Here is an 18,429-nt window from a genome sequence, read left to right as displayed (position 1 = left end):
AATGTAGATGTTATAAGAAATCAATATTAAGAAAGAAATATTTAAAATAATTAGGATTTATTATAACCAATCAAGATAATACATGTGCCGCTTGAAAAATATTTTAAGAATAAATTTGGGATATGTAGCATTTCGTTCAGATATATTAAGACCTTAAATGTCAATGCACACAATTCATAGAACTACAAGATGAGCGTAAAAGCAGGGGATGTCACTGGCCTCAAAAGAATTGTTAAATTTTCACTTACAAAACTTTGATTAAAACAAACAAATGCCCCTCCCTCCTTTTCCTACTACAATGCTCTGCCTTGAGTTACTTTCTTTACTTGTTTCCACATTTACCCCATTCTCATTTTCACTTTCTTCTTTTTCTTGACTCTTCTTTTTTATTCTTTTGTGGCCTTTCTTGATTTTTAATCTATTTTGATTACATTTTGGCATGTGGGTTCCTCTGTTTTCTTGTCAAATGCAGGGTCATCATCATGTACTCAGAATCATTCATTCTTGTGCATTATTTGTTTTTGCATTAAGAAATCAAAACACAGCTGTCTTTTTGTTGTGAATGTATGTGCTTGCATGCATTGAGGTAATTAGCTGTTTTTTGTGGTTCTGAGGTTGTGTTTTGTGCACATGTTGTGTTTATTATTTGAGCTGAATTGGTGGAGTTGGGAGTAATGATGATGGCTCCGGGCGGCACGGATGTGATGCCACAATGTGCCTCATTTGATGATGGCTGCAGTAAGGATGGTGTGTATTCTGTGGAAGTTGATGATTGCGAGGAAAAGAGTTCGTGTCAAGGGAAGGCAGGCAAGCCTCCGAGAAATGATCTGCCTACTATGCGACATTGTATAAGCCAAGCAATGCTGGCTGGCAATTCTGAGTTGGTATGTAAATGTCGTTGAATGTGAGCTATGTTCTGTGTTTTTACTTTACCTGATGTAGAACTTGCTCAATAAGTGCATTTGTGTAGTATGGTTTCACAATGTGAGCTATGTTCTGTGTTGAATTGGTTGATATATAGTTTCAGTAGATTACATGTTAATGGTAAATGTGAATTTCAGGAAAATCCTGCTGAAATTGGAATCAAATCACCACCAGTTGAGAATGCTGAATTCATACCTGTACTTCGATCAGGAAGTTGCTCTGAGATAGGACCAAAAACATACATGGAGGATGAGTACATTTGTGTAGACGATCTTCATGAGCGTCTTGGTGGAGATCCAAACTTCCCTTCTCCAGGCGCTTTCTATGGGGTAGCTAACTTTCTTAGGCTGCATTTAGAAATGCCACAATGAGAAGCAAATAGAATAGCAGTGCAAGCTAACAATTTTACTTCACTAGTTTGATTAGTTAGGTCATTCTATTGATAGGTTCTCTTGCTATGTTATTTCAGGTGTTTGATGGGCATGGTGGTGTAGATGCTGCATCGTACACTAGCAAAAACATCCTCGACTTCATCGTTGATGATTCACATTTCCCGATGGGGGTGAAAGTCGCTGTTAGGAATGCTTTTGTAAAGGCTGATCACGCGTTAGCAGATAGTAAAACTCTGGACCATTCCTCTGGCACCACAGCACTCACTGCCCTTGTTCTGGGAAGGTGAGGAACTGAGATTGACACATCTTTCGCATTATGCATTACATTTTCATTCCTTCACTTTTTAATCTATTGGAATCTCGGCTTACCACAGGAACATGTTGATTGCTAATGCTGGAGACTCGAGAGCTGTACTAGGAAAACGAGGAAGAGCAATTGAACTGTCCAAGGATCATAAACCTAACTGCACCTCTGAGAAACTAAGAATAGAGAAGTTAGGAGGAGTAATTTACGATGGATATCTAAACGGACAGCTATCCGTTGCTCGTGCTCTTGGAGACTGGCACATGAAAGGTCCTAAAGGTTCACCCTGCCCCTTGAGCTCTGAGCCAGAAATGGAAGAAATTGTCTTAACAAAGGATGATGAATTCTTAATAATTGGTTGTGATGGTCTTTGGGATGTAATGAGCAGCCAGTATGCTGTGACTGTTGTAAGAAAGGAGCTCATGATGCACAATGATCCTGAAAAGTGCTCAAGAGTTCTTGTTAGAGAGGCGCTAAAGAGAAACTCCTGTGATAATTTGACAGTTGTCGTCGTCTGTTTTTCATCAGACCCTCCACCAAAGATTGAGGTTCCCAGATCTCAACGGCGGAGGAGTATATCAGCTGAAGGCCTGGATCTTCTAAAGGGCTGTCTCGAGTACTGACCGATAGTACAAGTACTAGGAAATTCTGAGATCTGCCAATTGTATCTACGTAATACTGTTTTGACCACTCTGTACATTTTTAGTTTCCTACATGTTTTTGAAATTTTGGATCGTTACTTCTTTCTACTTTTGTAATGAGAAAACTGTACAGATTATAGTTTTTGTACTTTTAGTGCATGGAATACTGGTTAAAGGTCCATGTAATAATTGCATAAAAAATAGAATTATGGCTTTTCTGTATACCTCTCAACTCTCTCATGATATGGCGCAAAAAATTATTCACTCAAGATGCTAGATTAGGCAATGCATCCGGTATTAGCTCTTTCCAATCAACTGTAATCTCTGATACATTAAGAGATCAAGTTTAATATCCTTTGGCTGGGTATAAATGTAAGTTCCAACAATGTAAAAGATGAAACAAACAGCAGATCACAAACAAGAATGCAGGCCTCGGCAAGTTCTAACCTGTCATTCGGAAAAGAGTATAGCAACTCAGACTTCTAAGAACACTTCTGCAAATCACCAGTTCTTTCTAAACAGAATCCATTTGGTACTGGGATTTTACGAGATGCTGCAAGACTGAGTTAATGTTTTAAAATAAGTAGTCTCCTTCATTCATATTAACTACTATACGGTATGTAGTATTGATAGCCAACGTGCACGACAGTAAAAATTTGCTGAAACTCAAAATTATAATGCAGCATGTATACACAAACAAATGTGCGAAGATTTTATTTATACATCTGAAAATTCTGAACAGTTTACATTTTATATTAAACTTGAATCGAGGCGAAGAGCAGAAGACAAAGAAGTTCTTTTGCCCTAATTTAAGACATAACAAGGTAACCATAACATTAATCTTCTATAGCTAGTAGTCGTGCATTCACTCTCTCTCTCTCTGAATCCACAACTCTAATCAGTCTTTAACTATTTACACTTGATACAAAATTTGCAATAGATTCGTCAAGCCTTCTTCAAATTCAATTCAAAATGTCAGTCTTAGAGTCATAATTATATCAAATATATTAGACATGTTTTACCCTGCTTTTTTTCAATTAAATTTCCATCAGCACTTTAATATAAAAATGAATTCTGAAATTCAACTACAAAGAGAATTGAATCAAGTTTGACACTTGTTTTCAGTCAAATAATGTCCCAAATAAACATATTTAAATCATGATATTCACCTGAGATGAAAGTGTACATAAATCATTCTCAGTTCAGATCAAATGCATAAATTACCAATCAGAAAATGACAAAAATGTAAAAGTTTTGAGAAATGTGCGCAAGCTTTTTTGAAGAGACAATTGGGTGAAACCAAACTAGCAAATTGCAAAGTAATAAATTAAAAAAACAAGGATTTTCTTTAATTCTAGCAGTCAATTAAAGGCCTTGCAAGTTATGTATTTGGATCAAAACAATATTTCGTTTTATAAGACAAGTATTATCGAAACAATGACATGTATTTAACTTACATTGCACCTGAGAGAAGCTGCATACATTGCACATGAAAGAAGCAATAGTCATGGCTGTTAATCTAGCTAGAACTCTACCGAGAATTGGCACATGGCTGCTATATATTATCCAAGCTAACCACCTCAGCGTCTCCTATGTCGGTGAAGTTTAGATATGAGATGGGCATAATTACCCTTTTCCACCATAGTTCTTATAACCTTGTGAGCTTCAGAAAGCTTTCCAGCATTTCTTAAACATCTAACTAAGGTATTATACACAAGAAAATTTGGACTACATCCCCTTATTTCCATTTCTTCTAGGATATGAAATGCATCCTTAAACCTCCTTGCCATACAAAGCCCACGTATAATAGCGTTGTATGTATAGACATTGGGGACCTGTCCATTATTAATCATCTCCTTATACAGTTCCTCAGCTAAAGCCAAATCTCCTGCAACAATAACACCTGTAATCATGACGGTGTAACAAACAACATCAGGCATACATCCATATCTCTTCATTTCACCAAAAAAATACTTGCAGGCATCCAAATTTCCTGCACGACTCAGCCCGTCTAACAATGTGGTAAGGTGAAGAACAGTTGGCTCAATACCAACTTCCTTCATATGATTCAAAAGATTAAATGCTGCTTCTGGTTTGTCAGATCTCCCAAGCACATGAAGAATAATGTTGTATGTATGAAAATCCGGAGAAAGGCCATTACTGGCCATTTCCTCTAGTAACCCGTGAAAGTCATCAAATTTCCCCAGCCTATATTTCGCAGACATGAGAACATTGTAAGTTAATATATCAGGACAATGACCTTCAACTATCATTTGCTGATACACCCACTCGATCAACGTGTACTGGTTTACTGTGAGAAGGGAGCATAATATTGCGTTAAAGGAATGTTTAAACGGCCTAAAATAAAAATTCTTTGATCTAATAAATCTCTCTACAGCTTTCCTAGCTAAGCCTGCCCGACTACTAGTACAAATTACTATGTTAAATGTACGTGCTGTAGTAGGACATCCTCTCTCAATCATCTCATCAACTAATTTCCACATTGCCTTCAATTCATTAGATTCTGCAAAAATCCTCATCATCAGATGGTACGCATATACGGTATGCCTATAATTCTCTTGTTGGCTAGACCATCTAAAGAACAAATACCCCAGTCTTGCATTCCTACTCTTATTAGCATCACTAATATCAGTCAAAATCCTAAACAAAACTTCCCTCACAAGAACTTCCGAAACCCGTAACTCCATACCATCCAAACCTTCTTTCGCATCAAACATTGGCCCATCCCGAAAAAGAACCTCAAGGGCCCTTCTAGCATCACACCTCGCTTGCTCAAACACCCTCCTCCCCGAACAAAACCCCGGTTCTTCATCCAACCCCAAACCAAAATCCCAACTTTTTCCACCAACATTCAAATGCTCCTCAACGCGTCTAAACCCATCACACATTCCATCACTATTAGTACTAAAACCACACAAAGAACGCGAAATTCCGCAAAAAAGATACAAACTTTGCACAACCCTTTTCCCCAAAAGTGCCACAGTGAACATGGCATGAGTCAATCAAGAAATAAATTACACCCATTTTGCCTAAAACTCATCAAAATCCAATCTTTAACCACATTACACAAAACCCATCAAACCACTAACTCAACACTCATTAAACCAAATCAATTCACTTAAAAATGCAAACTTTAATCAAAATGAGCTCAAATAACAACCCAATTCAGCATAAATCAGCTTAAAACAATCTGATTAAACAGTGTGTGTATATATTATTTAGATACAGCAATCAAAAGGGTCAAAGAAAATGCAAGAACCAAGTGATTTACCTGAATAAAAACACAAGGCAATGAGCATCAAAACCCACCAAGAATGTAAGTATATATGTATGTATATGTGTTTAATTTTGGAAAAGGGTTGTGTGAGTGAAAGATCTAAGAACATCCGGCGGTTCTTGACGAAAGTTGAAATGGTATGGGCTTTGAAATGAGGCCCAATGGACTTTCATCAGATGGGCCCATTATCTCAAGCCCACTATCCAACTACTACTAACTTCCACTTTTTAAAGCCCGTTTAATTTAGAATCCGCTCCCGATTATAAATATAATATACTCCCTCTGTTTTTTAATATATGACGTTTGATTTTCTGGCACACATGTTTAGGAGGTTTGACCGTATAGTTAAAATAATTTTTTTTAAAAAATTATTTTTGTGAATAAAAAATTTTGATCTCATATTTTTATTCAAAAATAATAATTCTAGTTATGTGGTCAACCATCCTAAATATGTGTGTCAAAAAGTCAAACGTCATATATTAAAAAACTGAGGGAGTAGTTATTATGAAATGTAGTATTTGCTTACGTGAATGTAGGATTATAAAATGACATGACATGGGTTGGGTGAGTTCCTTACGAAAAAAGTTACTCACTCTGTCCCTTTCAATTGTCATGGTTTCTAAGAAAATGTTCGGCACGTATTTTAATATTAGAATAAAACTAGCATGATAGCTCGTGCAAAGTACGGAATTCATTTAAATCCTATAATTTGATCATTTTGATTTTTGAAATAGATGATTCGTAATTTTTGAAATATAATACGTTAATAGTTTCATATATTTGGTTAAAAAAATCTTTTATAAAAAGTGATACGAACTTGAATTTTTTATCTAAATTTTATATGTAATCATAACGATATACTTTAATGTAAGAATTTTTAAGGAATCTTATACATCATTTAAAAAATATAATTTATAAAGACAAAATAACACAATCTTTTAAAAATTTATGACATATCCTTAAGTTAGTAGACTGACGTGTGTTGGTGTGTCTAAATGCTCAAAGTAGAATGAAGAACTAATCATATGCTTCTTTATAAATATATTTAGTCATAATGACATATTCAAATTTTATATACGTTTCACCTTCATCCTCGCGCATCCTCCAAATTTTATACCATTTTCGATACCGGTGACATTATCATTACATATAATCAACTTGTACATCCTCATCGTCATTATCGTTTATGTTACATACACACCTATGTATATTATGTGTGTACACCATCTTCTCTTAACCATTCCCTCGTATCACGGAATCGACCACCATTTCAGCCACTACTTACGGACAAATTTGTCACCGAATTTCAGCTTCATTCCAGACCACACCTCCGTAAGCTAATTTATATCATTTTTCATACTCCAATAATATATATGAGTTAAAAACCCAATGATTGTTATTTTTCTCCTCCTCTACCATCGGTATCACTATAACCAGCACCTCCAAATACGAAAATTTGTGATAATTTGTTTTCAAATTTTAGGTACCTGAGTTTAGATTTTAGTGCTTTTATTTTCAGTTTGGTGGTGTTGATGTGGTTTTAATAAAAATATTTAGCGATTTCAGTTTGATTTTGACAATTTTGACAGTGTTGCTTGTTAGTGATCGTGTGATGGTCATGGTGAAAGGGGTGGTGTGTTAGGAATATATTGTGAACTTGATGTTAAATTAAACAAAACACCTTAGTAGATTTAAGTTAGTGAATTTTGTAGCACTCGATGAATATTCAATTATAGTCCCGAAGGACGACAAATTGACATCCACCGGGTGAGTAGCTTATGTAATAATAAGTATTGTAGCACATGTCTGCAAGCAACTTTGTGTAGATTCTGTAGGAGTATTTGAGTCATGTTGACTACTAGTGGATATGCAAAATAGGTTGATTAATTGTAAAAATGAGATGTCTTATAATTCTGTATAAGTGAAATGGAGTCAAATGACAAATAGTTACCCGACGGATGATCAACAAAACTACCCGACGGATGATCAACAAAGCTACCTGACGGATGACAAACATGTACCCGACGGATGATCAAATTCAAATATCTGTTGACAGTGACAACACAGTCACATGTGTTGGGTGTTTGCAAAAGGAATGTGGCAGCCTGTTAAGCAGAAATTTGAAAACAAAGAAGCATTACCATTTTCATGCAAATTATGAAGATATCAAAGATGCTGGAATAGAGTAGTGAAACAGCATGGAGTTAGACTAGATATGTTTGTTTTATTATCTTGTCTTATTGTCATGTAAACTTGATGATGTATAAACCAAGTATAGCTAGTAGAACATTTAACTAAGCAAACACATTTTGAAAGAGAGATAGAAAAAGCTGTACTTGTAAAGAATTCTCTGTAGTTTGTATTTGTTCAACTTGTAAAGAAGCTGTGAGCCAATTTGAGCTACACATAGTTCTCAAACCGATATATATATATATATACATTCAAATCCACCAGAAAGTTTTAAAAACTTGTGTTTTTATTACTTTGTGTTTTGATTTATATAATTCTTTCATTCCGCACTTTGCAAATCAAACACTTATATATATTCAGTTATAACATTTTTTAAAATCTTCAAAAAGTAGCCAGAATTACATTCAACCCCCCTCTGTAATTTTTGTTGTATTGTTAGGAAATAACATGGTGATATCGCTATATTCGTATAAAATAATTTAAAAATATATTACTCAAATTATATAATATTTTTATTATATAATAATGAATAATACTATATGTTATATATAACTTACATATAATTCATTTCCCTAGAACTCTATAATAATTATATATATATATATATGTGTAAATATATATTTCATATAGTCTTACATTAAAAAATCAATTATATTAACCTAAAATCTTGAAAATTATAAATAAAATTAATTGGTTATTTTAGAATTTATCTTTTTAAGTGCAATTAATTTACTTCTATGTAAATTCAAATTATTGATTATCATCATTTGTGCATTGTATATAATCTAATATTGATTTACCTGAATTGATTATTAAAGTTGCTATAACATGAAAGTTATTTGCAAAAATAGTTAGAGTACTTCAGTCGTTTTGTGATTAGTCAAAAACTCAAGTTTTAAATTAATAGAAGGTGTATAATAGTATTTTCATAACTGATAAAAAAAATGTTGGCATGTACTACATATAATATATAGGCAAAATATTCATTTAAATAAAATATTATTTATTAGTGGAGAAATTGTTATGATAATTTTAAATTTATTAAGTTGAATGTAGTTGGTGAGTTTTTTGTGTATGTAGTTAATGATCTTTTAAAAACATCATAAATATTTTTGGTGTAGTGGTTGAAGATGTGAATATTATCATTTCATAACGGAATGGTCATAGGTCCAATTCTCATGACAAACATATTTTTTCAACATTAATATGAAAGAGGGGTAAATAAGTAATTTACTAAATAGCTTGAAACACCATGTTGCCCTATAATAAGTATAATAGTTAATAAGGGCTGAGTTCTATGGAGTCCACCTTTTTATCGGAGTCCTCGGAGTTCATCTACGTTCTGCAAATAAAATATATTGTAAAACGTGTTATTTTGCAAAACATGTTACACAAATAGCATAACTTCAACAAAATCATGCAAATCTCATATATTTACGGTACAATATGTATGTTCTGCAATATGTTCTGCAACATGAACATTTATGTTCTGCAAACTAAACATGTTTTGTAGAATATATATTTTTGCAATGTTCTGCTTGTAAAATGTATGCAATCTACAAGATTTTTGATAGAATAGTGATGTTTGTCGAAAAATAATATGTTTTGCAATATTTTAAGCTATATTTTACTTGCAGAACATATATGGACTCCGAGGACTCCAATTAAAGGTGGACTCCATAGAACTTTACTCTATTTAATAAATATAATCCTATGACTTTTTTGAAAAATTTCTTTTTATAGAATAAAACTATAAACATTCTTTTTTTATTCAGAATATTTTTTTTAAAAGTTATAGAATTATACTTTATATTCATCTTAAAATCCATGTCGGACATTTTCTCAAAAATAATAACAATTGAAAAGGACCGAGGGAGTATCATTTATAAAGTATTTGGGAAAAAAAATTGTAACAATTATTGGGGCCACTCACATTTTCCTCCTTATAATAATAAGAGATGTAAAATTGAAATATATTTCTTTATGAGGACGAATGACTGAAAATTTATATCGGCTTTCATTTTTTTTTACTGATTTATCTCTGGTTCATTTGTGGAGGGTTCTAAAGTAGAGTATAAAATCCGCTATTTTTTTTTTGTTTTGTACTAAAAATTTGGTTAAAATAACTATGCATTATATTTTTTTTCGTTACCAATTTTTCTATTAAGTTTGAGAATTAGTGTGTTTTTGTGATTTGACAGCTCTATGAAAGTTATAAAATAAAATTATATTAAAAATTGTAAAGGAATGGCAAAGCTAATTAACATTTATAGCCAATACATAAAAATATTTTGTCAATCCATAGATAATTATTATTTTATACTATTCTAACCGACCATTACGACCATCTAACCATTAAAAATATTTTGTCAATCTATAGATAATTATTATTTTACATTATTTTAACCGAACATTACGACCACCTCACCATTGTACATGACATTGGTGGAGATGTTCAAACGGATGAATTCTTTGGTTGCATAAACAGAAATTTCCCTCTTGCTGAATACAAGATCATAATTCACCATCTTCTATCAAAAAAATAAATCTATATATATATACTAAAACAAAGAAGCTAATAAATACGAATCAGAGATCCAATACCTCGACTGCGGACCCCAAGAAATCACATAAATTTGTAATAAAGCAAAGATTTAAAAGGTACTACTTCCTCCGTCCCAAAATACAAGTCCCTTTCACTTTTTATACGTATTTTTAGGTGAATAAAACGAATAGCTCCATAATTTTTTTTTAAAAATTCTTTTTCTGAGTATACATATTAAATTTTAATTCAAGAAAAGATTTTTTTAAAAAAAAATATATGAAGCTATTGTTTTTATACACCTTAAATTACGCGTAAAAGGTCAAAGGAACTAGTATTTTGGAAAGGAGGTAGTAATTAGCATTTTACAAATTATGTTGCGGCCCCATTTGACAACTATCGCTCCTTCCAAGCTCTCTTGCTAGCTGGATGTACTGCTGGATGGGATGCCATGCAGGATATAAAACCCTCCAGATCATGCTCTATAGCATAAATAAGATCCTTGAACAACTTGCCGGTCACACTGTAGACAATATTTTTTAAGGAAACAGGTAAGACTTTGTTAACAGTCTCTACCAACATGGCCAAATCTAGATAACAGCGAACTACCAGGCACTAAACATCTAATGACCGGATCTAACATTAATGCCCATGATTAGAAATTAGATTTAGGATAGTACTCTTGTAATTTATGGACCATGAAGTCACAGCTCAAGGCCGGTAAGTATTTGCAGAACTGTCATTTGTTATTTGGTAAATTACCAGTCACAATTACTACTGAATGATCCGATCCATGGTCTATACTACCCGGACTCTACATTTTGCTCGGAGGACATCGACATGGGTATGGACATTTGGACAGTTATTCAAGGCCAAGAACATGTAAAATTTTAAGATTGTTGTCCAATCCAACACTAGGAACCATATCCATGTTAGATACTCCCAGCCGAGAACGGGTTAGAATGATAAATAGAGACCGGGTTACAATGATAAATAGATAGCCCAGTGATAGAAAGAGGCCATCCCACCCTCAATAGACATAGCCACTATTTATGCAATAATAAGAAATAAAGTAATATGGAGAAACAGAGTTCAGACTCTGCCAGTAAGTGAATAATTGCCAAAATACAAGTAAAGACAATCATAGAAATATACGGCTATAATGCAATTAAGATATGAATACCAGGTCCGTCTAATCAGCTTATCACGAAGCATATTTAGTCCCATCGATGGACCATGTCCTTCTAGATATTTCTTTAGTTCCAGCTCTGCATATTGATGAAGTTCCTCCAAGTTATACTCAGCTCTACCTGAGAGGCAACAAAGTAAAGATTGGCTTAACAAAAAAATAAAGTAAAGATTAGACCATCAATTTTCAAGTTTTATTTCCCCGTAGAAGTAGAAGCTTACCTTGAACATCCTCAAAGATCTGCTGCAAGTTGTCATCTGCTAAGTAATATCCGTACACATATGTCCATTTCAGCACCTTCCTACATTCAACTATCTGCACTCAAAGAGTAAAAAATACCAAGAGAAGTATCAAACAATTAGGAGGCACAAAAATAGACACAGGTTTTCAAACCCTAGCATCACCCATATCTAAAGGGCTGAGAAATAACAACTGCAATAATAAAACAGACATTTACCTGTAGCCAGGCATCAATTATAAACTTCTCACGCTGCATAAGCAAATTTAATGGTTAATCAACAGCTCATGCGTAACTTGAGATGACATACATACATCTAATGGGAGGAAGAAAATTAAACAGAATAATGGGGAAGTCCAAGAGCCATTAATTTACTGATGCAAACTTTAAGGAAAACAATCGAGAAAACTTGCTGCATAAATAACCATTGGAAGTAGGGAGTTGGCTATTGGCAAGTCTGGTCACTGTTTAGCTAAAAGAGCAAGAGAAAAAAAAAAGCGGTTTAGCTAAGAACGGTTCCGTACATGCACAGTACCCATTTGCTGCAGATTTGCAAGTGCCCTTTTTCTAGACTGCAAGAGAACGGGGGGAAAAACAATCAGGCAGCCTGTATAACAAGATATATGCAAAATAATATTGAGCATAATAATATTTCTAACAAAACTAATAATGTAATAATCTCTCCCACGCCAACTTTTAGTAGTCCAAATTAAAATTTAAAGGTAAAACACATGCAAACTCCAAGCGTAAGGGCGCACATACACACACAGCTAATTTACTAACATATAATATATATACTGTGAAAAAGATTCAGCAAGTAAATATTATAGCTGCCCTCTGGCTTATAGGCAGAGGCCACAAAATTAAGAAATACATATGATCCGAAAAATAAATTTCGTTGTACTAAAATTTCTAAAAAATAGTACCTACCGTTTCATTGGTAGCCCATCTATAATAGTAATGACTATATCGTTCTACAGAATCTTTTGCCATCCCTCTACATTCATTGGTGACACCATACTACAATCACAACAAACATAATAAATTCAAAGTCTGAGCTTCTCGTATATCAGTTATTCGTTTGAGAAATTAAAAGTATAGATAAATACTTGAATTAAGAAGGATTAACAATTTGACAAACTAGAATATCCAACCTCGCTTATTTCTTTCGCTGGCCGATATTGGTTACATGCGCGGAAAACAAAGAGCCCCTCACCGTGAAACGCCCATGAACGCAAACAAGACCTGCAAAAGTGCGCCATAAAATTAAACATGAAGGACCCGTGTGGAAAATTTCAACTTTTTTTTCATAATTAAAATTAGGGAAAAACCATTAAGCACATTGTACTCACGAAAAGGACATGTAGAGAATTTATCCAACATAGTGTAGACCCTATTAATCATAGATATCGATACACAGTTACCTACAATAAGTGGTAACAGTAAATAGCTTACCAGCAAAACTGATATTTACAGGGTGCAGAACATCTAACAGCTATAGAACCCTGATTCCACTTTATCGGTCGCCTGCACGTAGGGCAAGGCTTCTCCTCAACCAATATCCTGAAAAGTTATATAAAGGAAGCACAAATAAAAAATGTAACTTGTTCACAGTCAACAATAGACAGATTTATGTAAGCTAAACATCTGCGCAAAAGAAAAATTTCTAAGCAGTGAAATGACATAAATGAGTAATGTCACAAATTGCATAGTAAAGTAAGATGCAAATAAGAAGAAATCAATTATGTCTTTAGAGCAAATATATCACATAAACTTCGACTAACCCTTACCATATATATATATTATATACTGGTACTAGCATATAGTCACTTCAGCTTCTAAAAACAGTGTAAAGTTTAATATTATCCACTCTCAGCCTTAACGATTATCGATTAACAACACAAATTTTCAATAGCACAAGGCTTATTAGTTACTTATTGCAAGTTTGCAACTTGCACCCAAAGTTGATGTAGAGACAGGGAGTACCCACCATGAGTCCCTTAAGCAACAAGCTTCCTCCCCCACAGTTTAGTATTATTTTCTTTCTACTTTTTAAAGAAATAAGATAGCAAACTACAAAGTTACGTTCTACAATCAATGAAACACCCCAAAACACTTATCTACTTGCATACTATATAATATACTTACTAGAACAGTACGTCATGTTGAAGATAGCCCAGAAAATAAATGCTGTAAATGCTGGTCAATAAATCATCTTAAAAAAAATGTATACCCATCGTAATTCTACAAATGTATTATAGACTACTATTGTGAACGCATGCCCGCATGGACATTTCAATTTTAATAAATCAAAAGATATCCAGTTTTTCCATCTTAATTTAAGTACACCAGTGATCAACAGTAAAATAGTACTGTCATACCTATTCATGTTAACAGAATCAACACAAATCTCAAAAAACCACCTGGATACGATGTCGCAGCCAACTGGCCAATGAGCTTCCTCCATACACTGCAAGTATTCGGTTTTACTATCAATCGGTGCCAGGATTATGCTTGATTTAAAATCTATTACATGCACAACGGTGCGCACACACGCAAAAACTTACTTTCCAGCAAAAGCTACATGAACAGTCACACAAAACATCATTGCTTCCACTACCAGCAATGAATTCCACCGCATTATTACATTCAGGAGCTGGACACCATTTCCTCTGAGGAATTGCAAATAAAATAATATATAACGAAGAGATTTGAGAATAAATCATAGAGACATACTGCACACAAATATTGGTATAATACACAAATGATGATGCAACAGCTTTAATATTATACTGTATATCAGTTAAGTTACGAGCGGATCGAACTTAAAATCAATTAAAGATATATTAGACAATCCCGTTAATGAGCTTTTAAGTTACTGAATTTCGGATGCCCATCAACCCTTTCACACTACAAAGAAGTTTGCTTGTCAAAGTCAATAGCTGACAAACAGAGAGCACCAAGTCCTGAACTGATTGTACAGAAGAGTATCTCTCCTTTGATGCTTGGGGACGACCACACAGTGAGTGGCTCTACCTGCCGCCCGAACCCCCTTGATTACATCCTCCTTGGTCATAACCAGCAATTGGGAGCAAGATAAAGCTTGACTCGTGAAAGTGGTTTAACCTATTAGAATGATCAAGCTAGAAAGTGACCATTTAATAAGGTTCGGCACAGCTCAAGATTGTATATGAGCCAAGTTCGAATTTTGTTCGAGCTCATTTATTTAAACGAGCCAAGTATGTGCCAAGCTCGACTAAAGCTCCGCTTGACTCGAGCCCGATCCCACACTTATTTACAATCACAAATAAAGTTATTAATAAAATTTATTTTTATTATTTACAAATTGAAAATTAATTAATATTTATTGTATTTTATATAATTTCTAAAACCAGTCAATTATCTCGTGAGTAAATCGACTTGGCTCTCATTAGATGAGTCGAGAACGAGTCGAGTTCGCTCAAAAGTTTGAACTAGTTTAATTTTAACATGTGGCTCGACTAATTTATAAATACCAGAACTCCAACTCGCTTAGTAGATACCCCAGTTACCTCAAATTACAGCCCTATCATGCTCCAACTCGCTTAGTAGATACCCCAGTTACCTCAAATTACAGCCCTATCATGCTCCAACTCGCTTAGTAGATACCCCAGTTACCTCAAATTACAGCCCTATGCATGATAGAGAGGAGGTTTTTTCACAACCATGTGCCTTGTATGGATAACGCACTAATACAAAAAGTGATATTATAAACGTTACTCCCTCAATTCTTTACAATGGGGGAGGGACTCGGCACGCACTTTAATTCTCTTATTAATGTAGTTGCATAAAAAAAAATTAATTTTATTTCTTCTAAATAAAAATATAATGTTCAAATTTTTATACAAAAAAAATAAATTAATAATAAACTCCGGAACTATACTTTATAGTTGTCTTAAAATATGTGTCAAGTCAACAAATAGCCCATCAAGGAACACCACCCTATTAAATTTTTTGGCAATCGCTTGGTATGTAGCATGTTTACAGGTGAACATACTATGTAAGAATCTAATTCCTGCCCATAAAGTAATCTCCATAGAGTATTCGATAATTGTCCAACCTACTTGAATCAGGGCCCATATCATTGGTTTCAACTTTATGTTTAGTCACATTATTAAAAAATAACTAAGTCTGGAAAATAAGATTCCATTCATTTCAATTCATATCAAACAACGAGGTGATTATGCTCCAGAGGGTAAAATATGATTAGTATGACCTTACATTCCGAAGGCCAGAGGCATTTCAAGTTAAAGAATAAAGGCTACATCCAAGATTGGTGCTATAAATTGAAAAATACAAAAGTTTTGATGAAGCAAACTCGTCTCCTATACAACGGATCATCCAAGTTTACTTACACATTAGTTGAAATTACCTACAACCCGGTTATATCAAATAAACAAAATTCGTAAAAGCAGTTACAACAGATCATACAGATCTAGCACATGTTACCTAAAAGGTTTTACCATGAAAAGTTAAAACATCAAATTATAATAATTAGGTCTAACATTACAGACTATATTTAAGAGAACAGTGTGTTGATTAAAAAGATCAGCATTGGCATACCTTCCTACTGTCCTCAATGAACGATCTGCGTAAGTATCTTCTATATTTTTCTTTATCTTCAGGGGTAGCCAATGCATTAATCATGTCTTCGCCCACAGCAACGCCACAAGATTGAAGAGGACAACGCAGCTTTAAACACCCCCAGTCATTTGAGATGATAGTTTTTATGCATGCTGTTTACCAACAAAAAATTAGGAGCCAAAAACAATAATCCAAGACAGATATTAATGTAGAGCAGCATACTGATAGTTCTTTTGACCAATCTCAATTGGAGGATTGCAGTAGATTGTAAAGATAATAACACAAATTATGAATAGAACGGCAAAGATGGAGAAGCAAGAAAAAAACCTATCCAGCACATTGAGCAAAACGAATGACCACAGGCAGGTGCACTCATTTCGTCACGTGGATAATTTTCGAAGCAGATCCGACACCTAAGCTACATTATCAATAAGATGAAGAAATTTAGAGATAGAGAGAGAGAGAGAGAGAAAATAAAGGAACTAGAAGAAGGATGTTATAATTACATAAAGTACGAACCTCGTTACCACTAGGCAGCGGGACAGGTTCCTCCAGCAGCCCTAGAGACTTGCGAATTTTTTCTTCGTCATCAAACCACTTTTCACATGATTTACTAACACTCCTGAGGGATCAAAATAAAAAGTTGGCATTAAAATATATTGTACATCACAGATGAGTTAGTAATGTGAAAAGAGTATATGCATATGATAAAATACGAAACAATATTTATTTACCAATTATAATGGCATAGTAAAATGATTGCAGCAGCCCTTGAGATCGAAAGAGAATTAGCTACATTGTTGATATCATCGTCTTGACGTTGTTCAATAGCATCTCGATTCAAGATTGTATAGTCTTTCTAAAATTAAATAAACAAAGGTAGAGATAGTTGGTAACAACTTAATTACACATTTCATGCGTATTAAAATGAGCTAAACAATTAAGCAAAAAAAATGAGCTAAACACATATAAATAAAAGACCTGGTCAGCGTGGGAGTGAAGAACATCATTCGAATCATTTTCTTCGCGGCTAAAATCAAATAACATTTCAATGACCTAGAATTTTGGTACCAAATTAGAACGAAATTGCGGAAGCAAAAGAGCAAGTCAGGAAGTTACAACGCATAAATACAAGTGGTGTGTGTTTATGTGTGTGGAGAGAGAGAGGGAGAGATTTTACAATAAGTGTGTGTGCGTGTAGAGAGAAAGAGAGAGGGAGAGATTTTACAATTAGTGTGTGTGCGTGTAGAGAGAAAGAGAGAGGGAGAGATTTTACAATAAGTGAGTGTGCGTGTAGAGAGAAGAGAGAGAGGGAGAGATTTTACAATAAGTGTGTGTGCGTGTAGAGAGAAAGAGAGAGGGAGAGATTTTACAATAAGTGTGTGCGTGTAGAGAGAGAGAGAGGTTTTACGATAAGTGTGTGTGCGTATTACGTAAGTGTGTGTGCGTGTAGAGACAGAGAGGGGGAGAGAGAGAGCGGGAGAGAGAGAGAGAGGGAGAGAGAGGGAGAGGGAGAGAGAGAGAGCGAGAGCGGGAGGGAGCGAGAGAGAGAGAGAGAGAGAGAGAGAGAGAGAGAGAGAGAGGGCTTTCTGGAGGCAGAAAGGAAAAGACCTGATCATCAGCATCGATTTTCCGGATCTTCTTCCTGGGCATGATGATAAAAACTACCGGGGAACAGCGAAGCTCTGGTTCCAATTTGTTTCCCTTTTACGGCGACGTTTGTAAACCCCGGATGAACCTTTTCGCATTTGAAGTAAAAATGAAAAGGAAAAGTTCTAACTTACAAGCATCGTTCTAAAAAACGGTTATTCATAGAACCACGTTAATAAAATATAAAAATAATTAATTTATTAAATTTAATATATATATTTTTTTAAAATATAATAATTAATTAAATTATAAAATCGAATCGGTAAAGTATATTGGAATAATTAATCGGGCGATTAATCCATAAAGAGCTTACAAGTGTCAATTGGTAGTATAAAATATATTTTTTGAATTAATAACTTCAATATCTTTAGTTTACAATTTTAAAAATTACAAAAAATTGATATTATTTAATATAAATATTAAAATATATTTTTTAAA

At 34.1% G+C, this 18,429-nt stretch overlaps 3 protein-coding genes across 5 annotated transcripts; 1 reads left to right on the top strand and 2 right to left on the bottom strand.

Annotated features, from left to right (window-relative positions):
* Positions 1-674: 674 nt before the first annotated feature.
* Positions 675-2,479, top strand: LOC141659425 (putative protein phosphatase 2C 47). Its single transcript, XM_074466286.1, has 4 exons — positions 675-884; positions 1,062-1,253; positions 1,394-1,599; positions 1,691-2,479. Exons 1-4 carry the CDS (start codon positions 675-677, stop codon positions 2,241-2,243), a joined length of 1,161 nt encoding a protein of 386 aa, XP_074322387.1. The 3' UTR covers positions 2,244-2,479.
* LOC141659424 (pentatricopeptide repeat-containing protein At3g60050-like) lies at positions 1,135-5,644 on the bottom strand. Of its 2 annotated transcripts, XM_074466284.1 has the most exons (4): positions 3,719-5,644; positions 2,709-2,822; positions 2,487-2,585; positions 1,135-1,271 (listed from the first exon to the last, which is right to left on the bottom strand). In XM_074466284.1, exon 1 carries the CDS (start codon positions 5,270-5,272, stop codon positions 3,842-3,844), a length of 1,431 nt encoding a protein of 476 aa, XP_074322385.1. In that variant the 5' UTR covers positions 5,273-5,644; the 3' UTR covers positions 1,135-1,271; positions 2,487-2,585; positions 2,709-2,822; positions 3,719-3,841. The 2 variants fall into 2 exon arrangements, with proteins under 2 accessions (XP_074322385.1, XP_074322386.1); XM_074466285.1 differs by lacking the exon at positions 2,487-2,585 and having other exon boundaries at positions 1,138-1,271.
* Positions 5,645-10,216: 4,572 nt separating this feature from the next.
* Positions 10,217-18,094, bottom strand: LOC141723289 (putative E3 ubiquitin-protein ligase ARI8). Of its 2 annotated transcripts, none has more exons than XM_074525087.1 (16): positions 17,953-18,094; positions 17,323-17,397; positions 17,076-17,200; positions 16,861-16,963; positions 16,669-16,759; positions 16,321-16,493; positions 14,286-14,390; positions 14,100-14,188; positions 13,174-13,281; positions 12,873-12,963; positions 12,649-12,738; positions 12,243-12,290; positions 11,938-11,970; positions 11,702-11,795; positions 11,475-11,601; positions 10,217-10,814 (listed from the first exon to the last, which is right to left on the bottom strand). In XM_074525087.1, the coding sequence occupies exons 1-16, from the start codon at positions 17,992-17,994 to the stop codon at positions 10,688-10,690; spliced, it is 1,521 nt and encodes a 506-aa protein (XP_074381188.1). In that variant the 5' UTR covers positions 17,995-18,094; the 3' UTR covers positions 10,217-10,687. The 2 variants fall into 2 exon arrangements, with proteins under 2 accessions (XP_074381188.1, XP_074381189.1); XM_074525088.1 differs by having other exon boundaries at positions 14,142-14,188.
* Positions 18,095-18,429: the final 335 nt, after the last annotated feature.

The sequence above is a fragment of the Apium graveolens genome, chromosome 5, assembly GCF_009905375.1.
Source record: "Apium graveolens cultivar Ventura chromosome 5, ASM990537v1, whole genome shotgun sequence".
In the NCBI taxonomy this organism is placed as follows: domain Eukaryota; kingdom Viridiplantae; phylum Streptophyta; class Magnoliopsida; order Apiales; family Apiaceae; genus Apium; species Apium graveolens.
Note: the sequence above shows the minus strand (reverse complement) of the source record. Positions and strands in the feature narration are given on the sequence as shown.

Bases quoted from the DNA above. Each gene is read 5' to 3' on its own strand.
- LOC141659425 (XM_074466286.1), top strand. From the start codon at position 675: ATGATGATGGCTCCGGGCGGCACGGATGTGATGCCACAATGTGCCTCA. The intron at 1,254-1,393 runs GTAGCTAACTTT...ATGTTATTTCAG, and splicing joins CTCCAGGCGCTTTCTATGGG to GTGTTTGATGGGCATGGTGG. The intron at 1,600-1,690 runs GTGAGGAACTGA...GGCTTACCACAG, and splicing joins ACTGCCCTTGTTCTGGGAAG to GAACATGTTGATTGCTAATG.
- LOC141659424 (XM_074466284.1), bottom strand. From the start codon at position 5,272: ATGTTCACTGTGGCACTTTTGGGGAAAAGGGTTGTGCAAAGTTTGTAT.
- LOC141723289 (XM_074525087.1), bottom strand. From the start codon at position 17,994: ATGCCCAGGAAGAAGATCCGGAAAATCGATGCTGATGATCAG. The intron at 12,739-12,872 runs GTTGGATATTCT...TTGTGATTGTAG, and splicing joins CAGCGAAAGAAATAAGCGAG to TATGGTGTCACCAATGAATG. The intron at 11,602-11,701 runs GTAAGCTTCTAC...GTTGCCTCTCAG, and splicing joins GATCTTTGAGGATGTTCAAG to GTAGAGCTGAGTATAACTTG.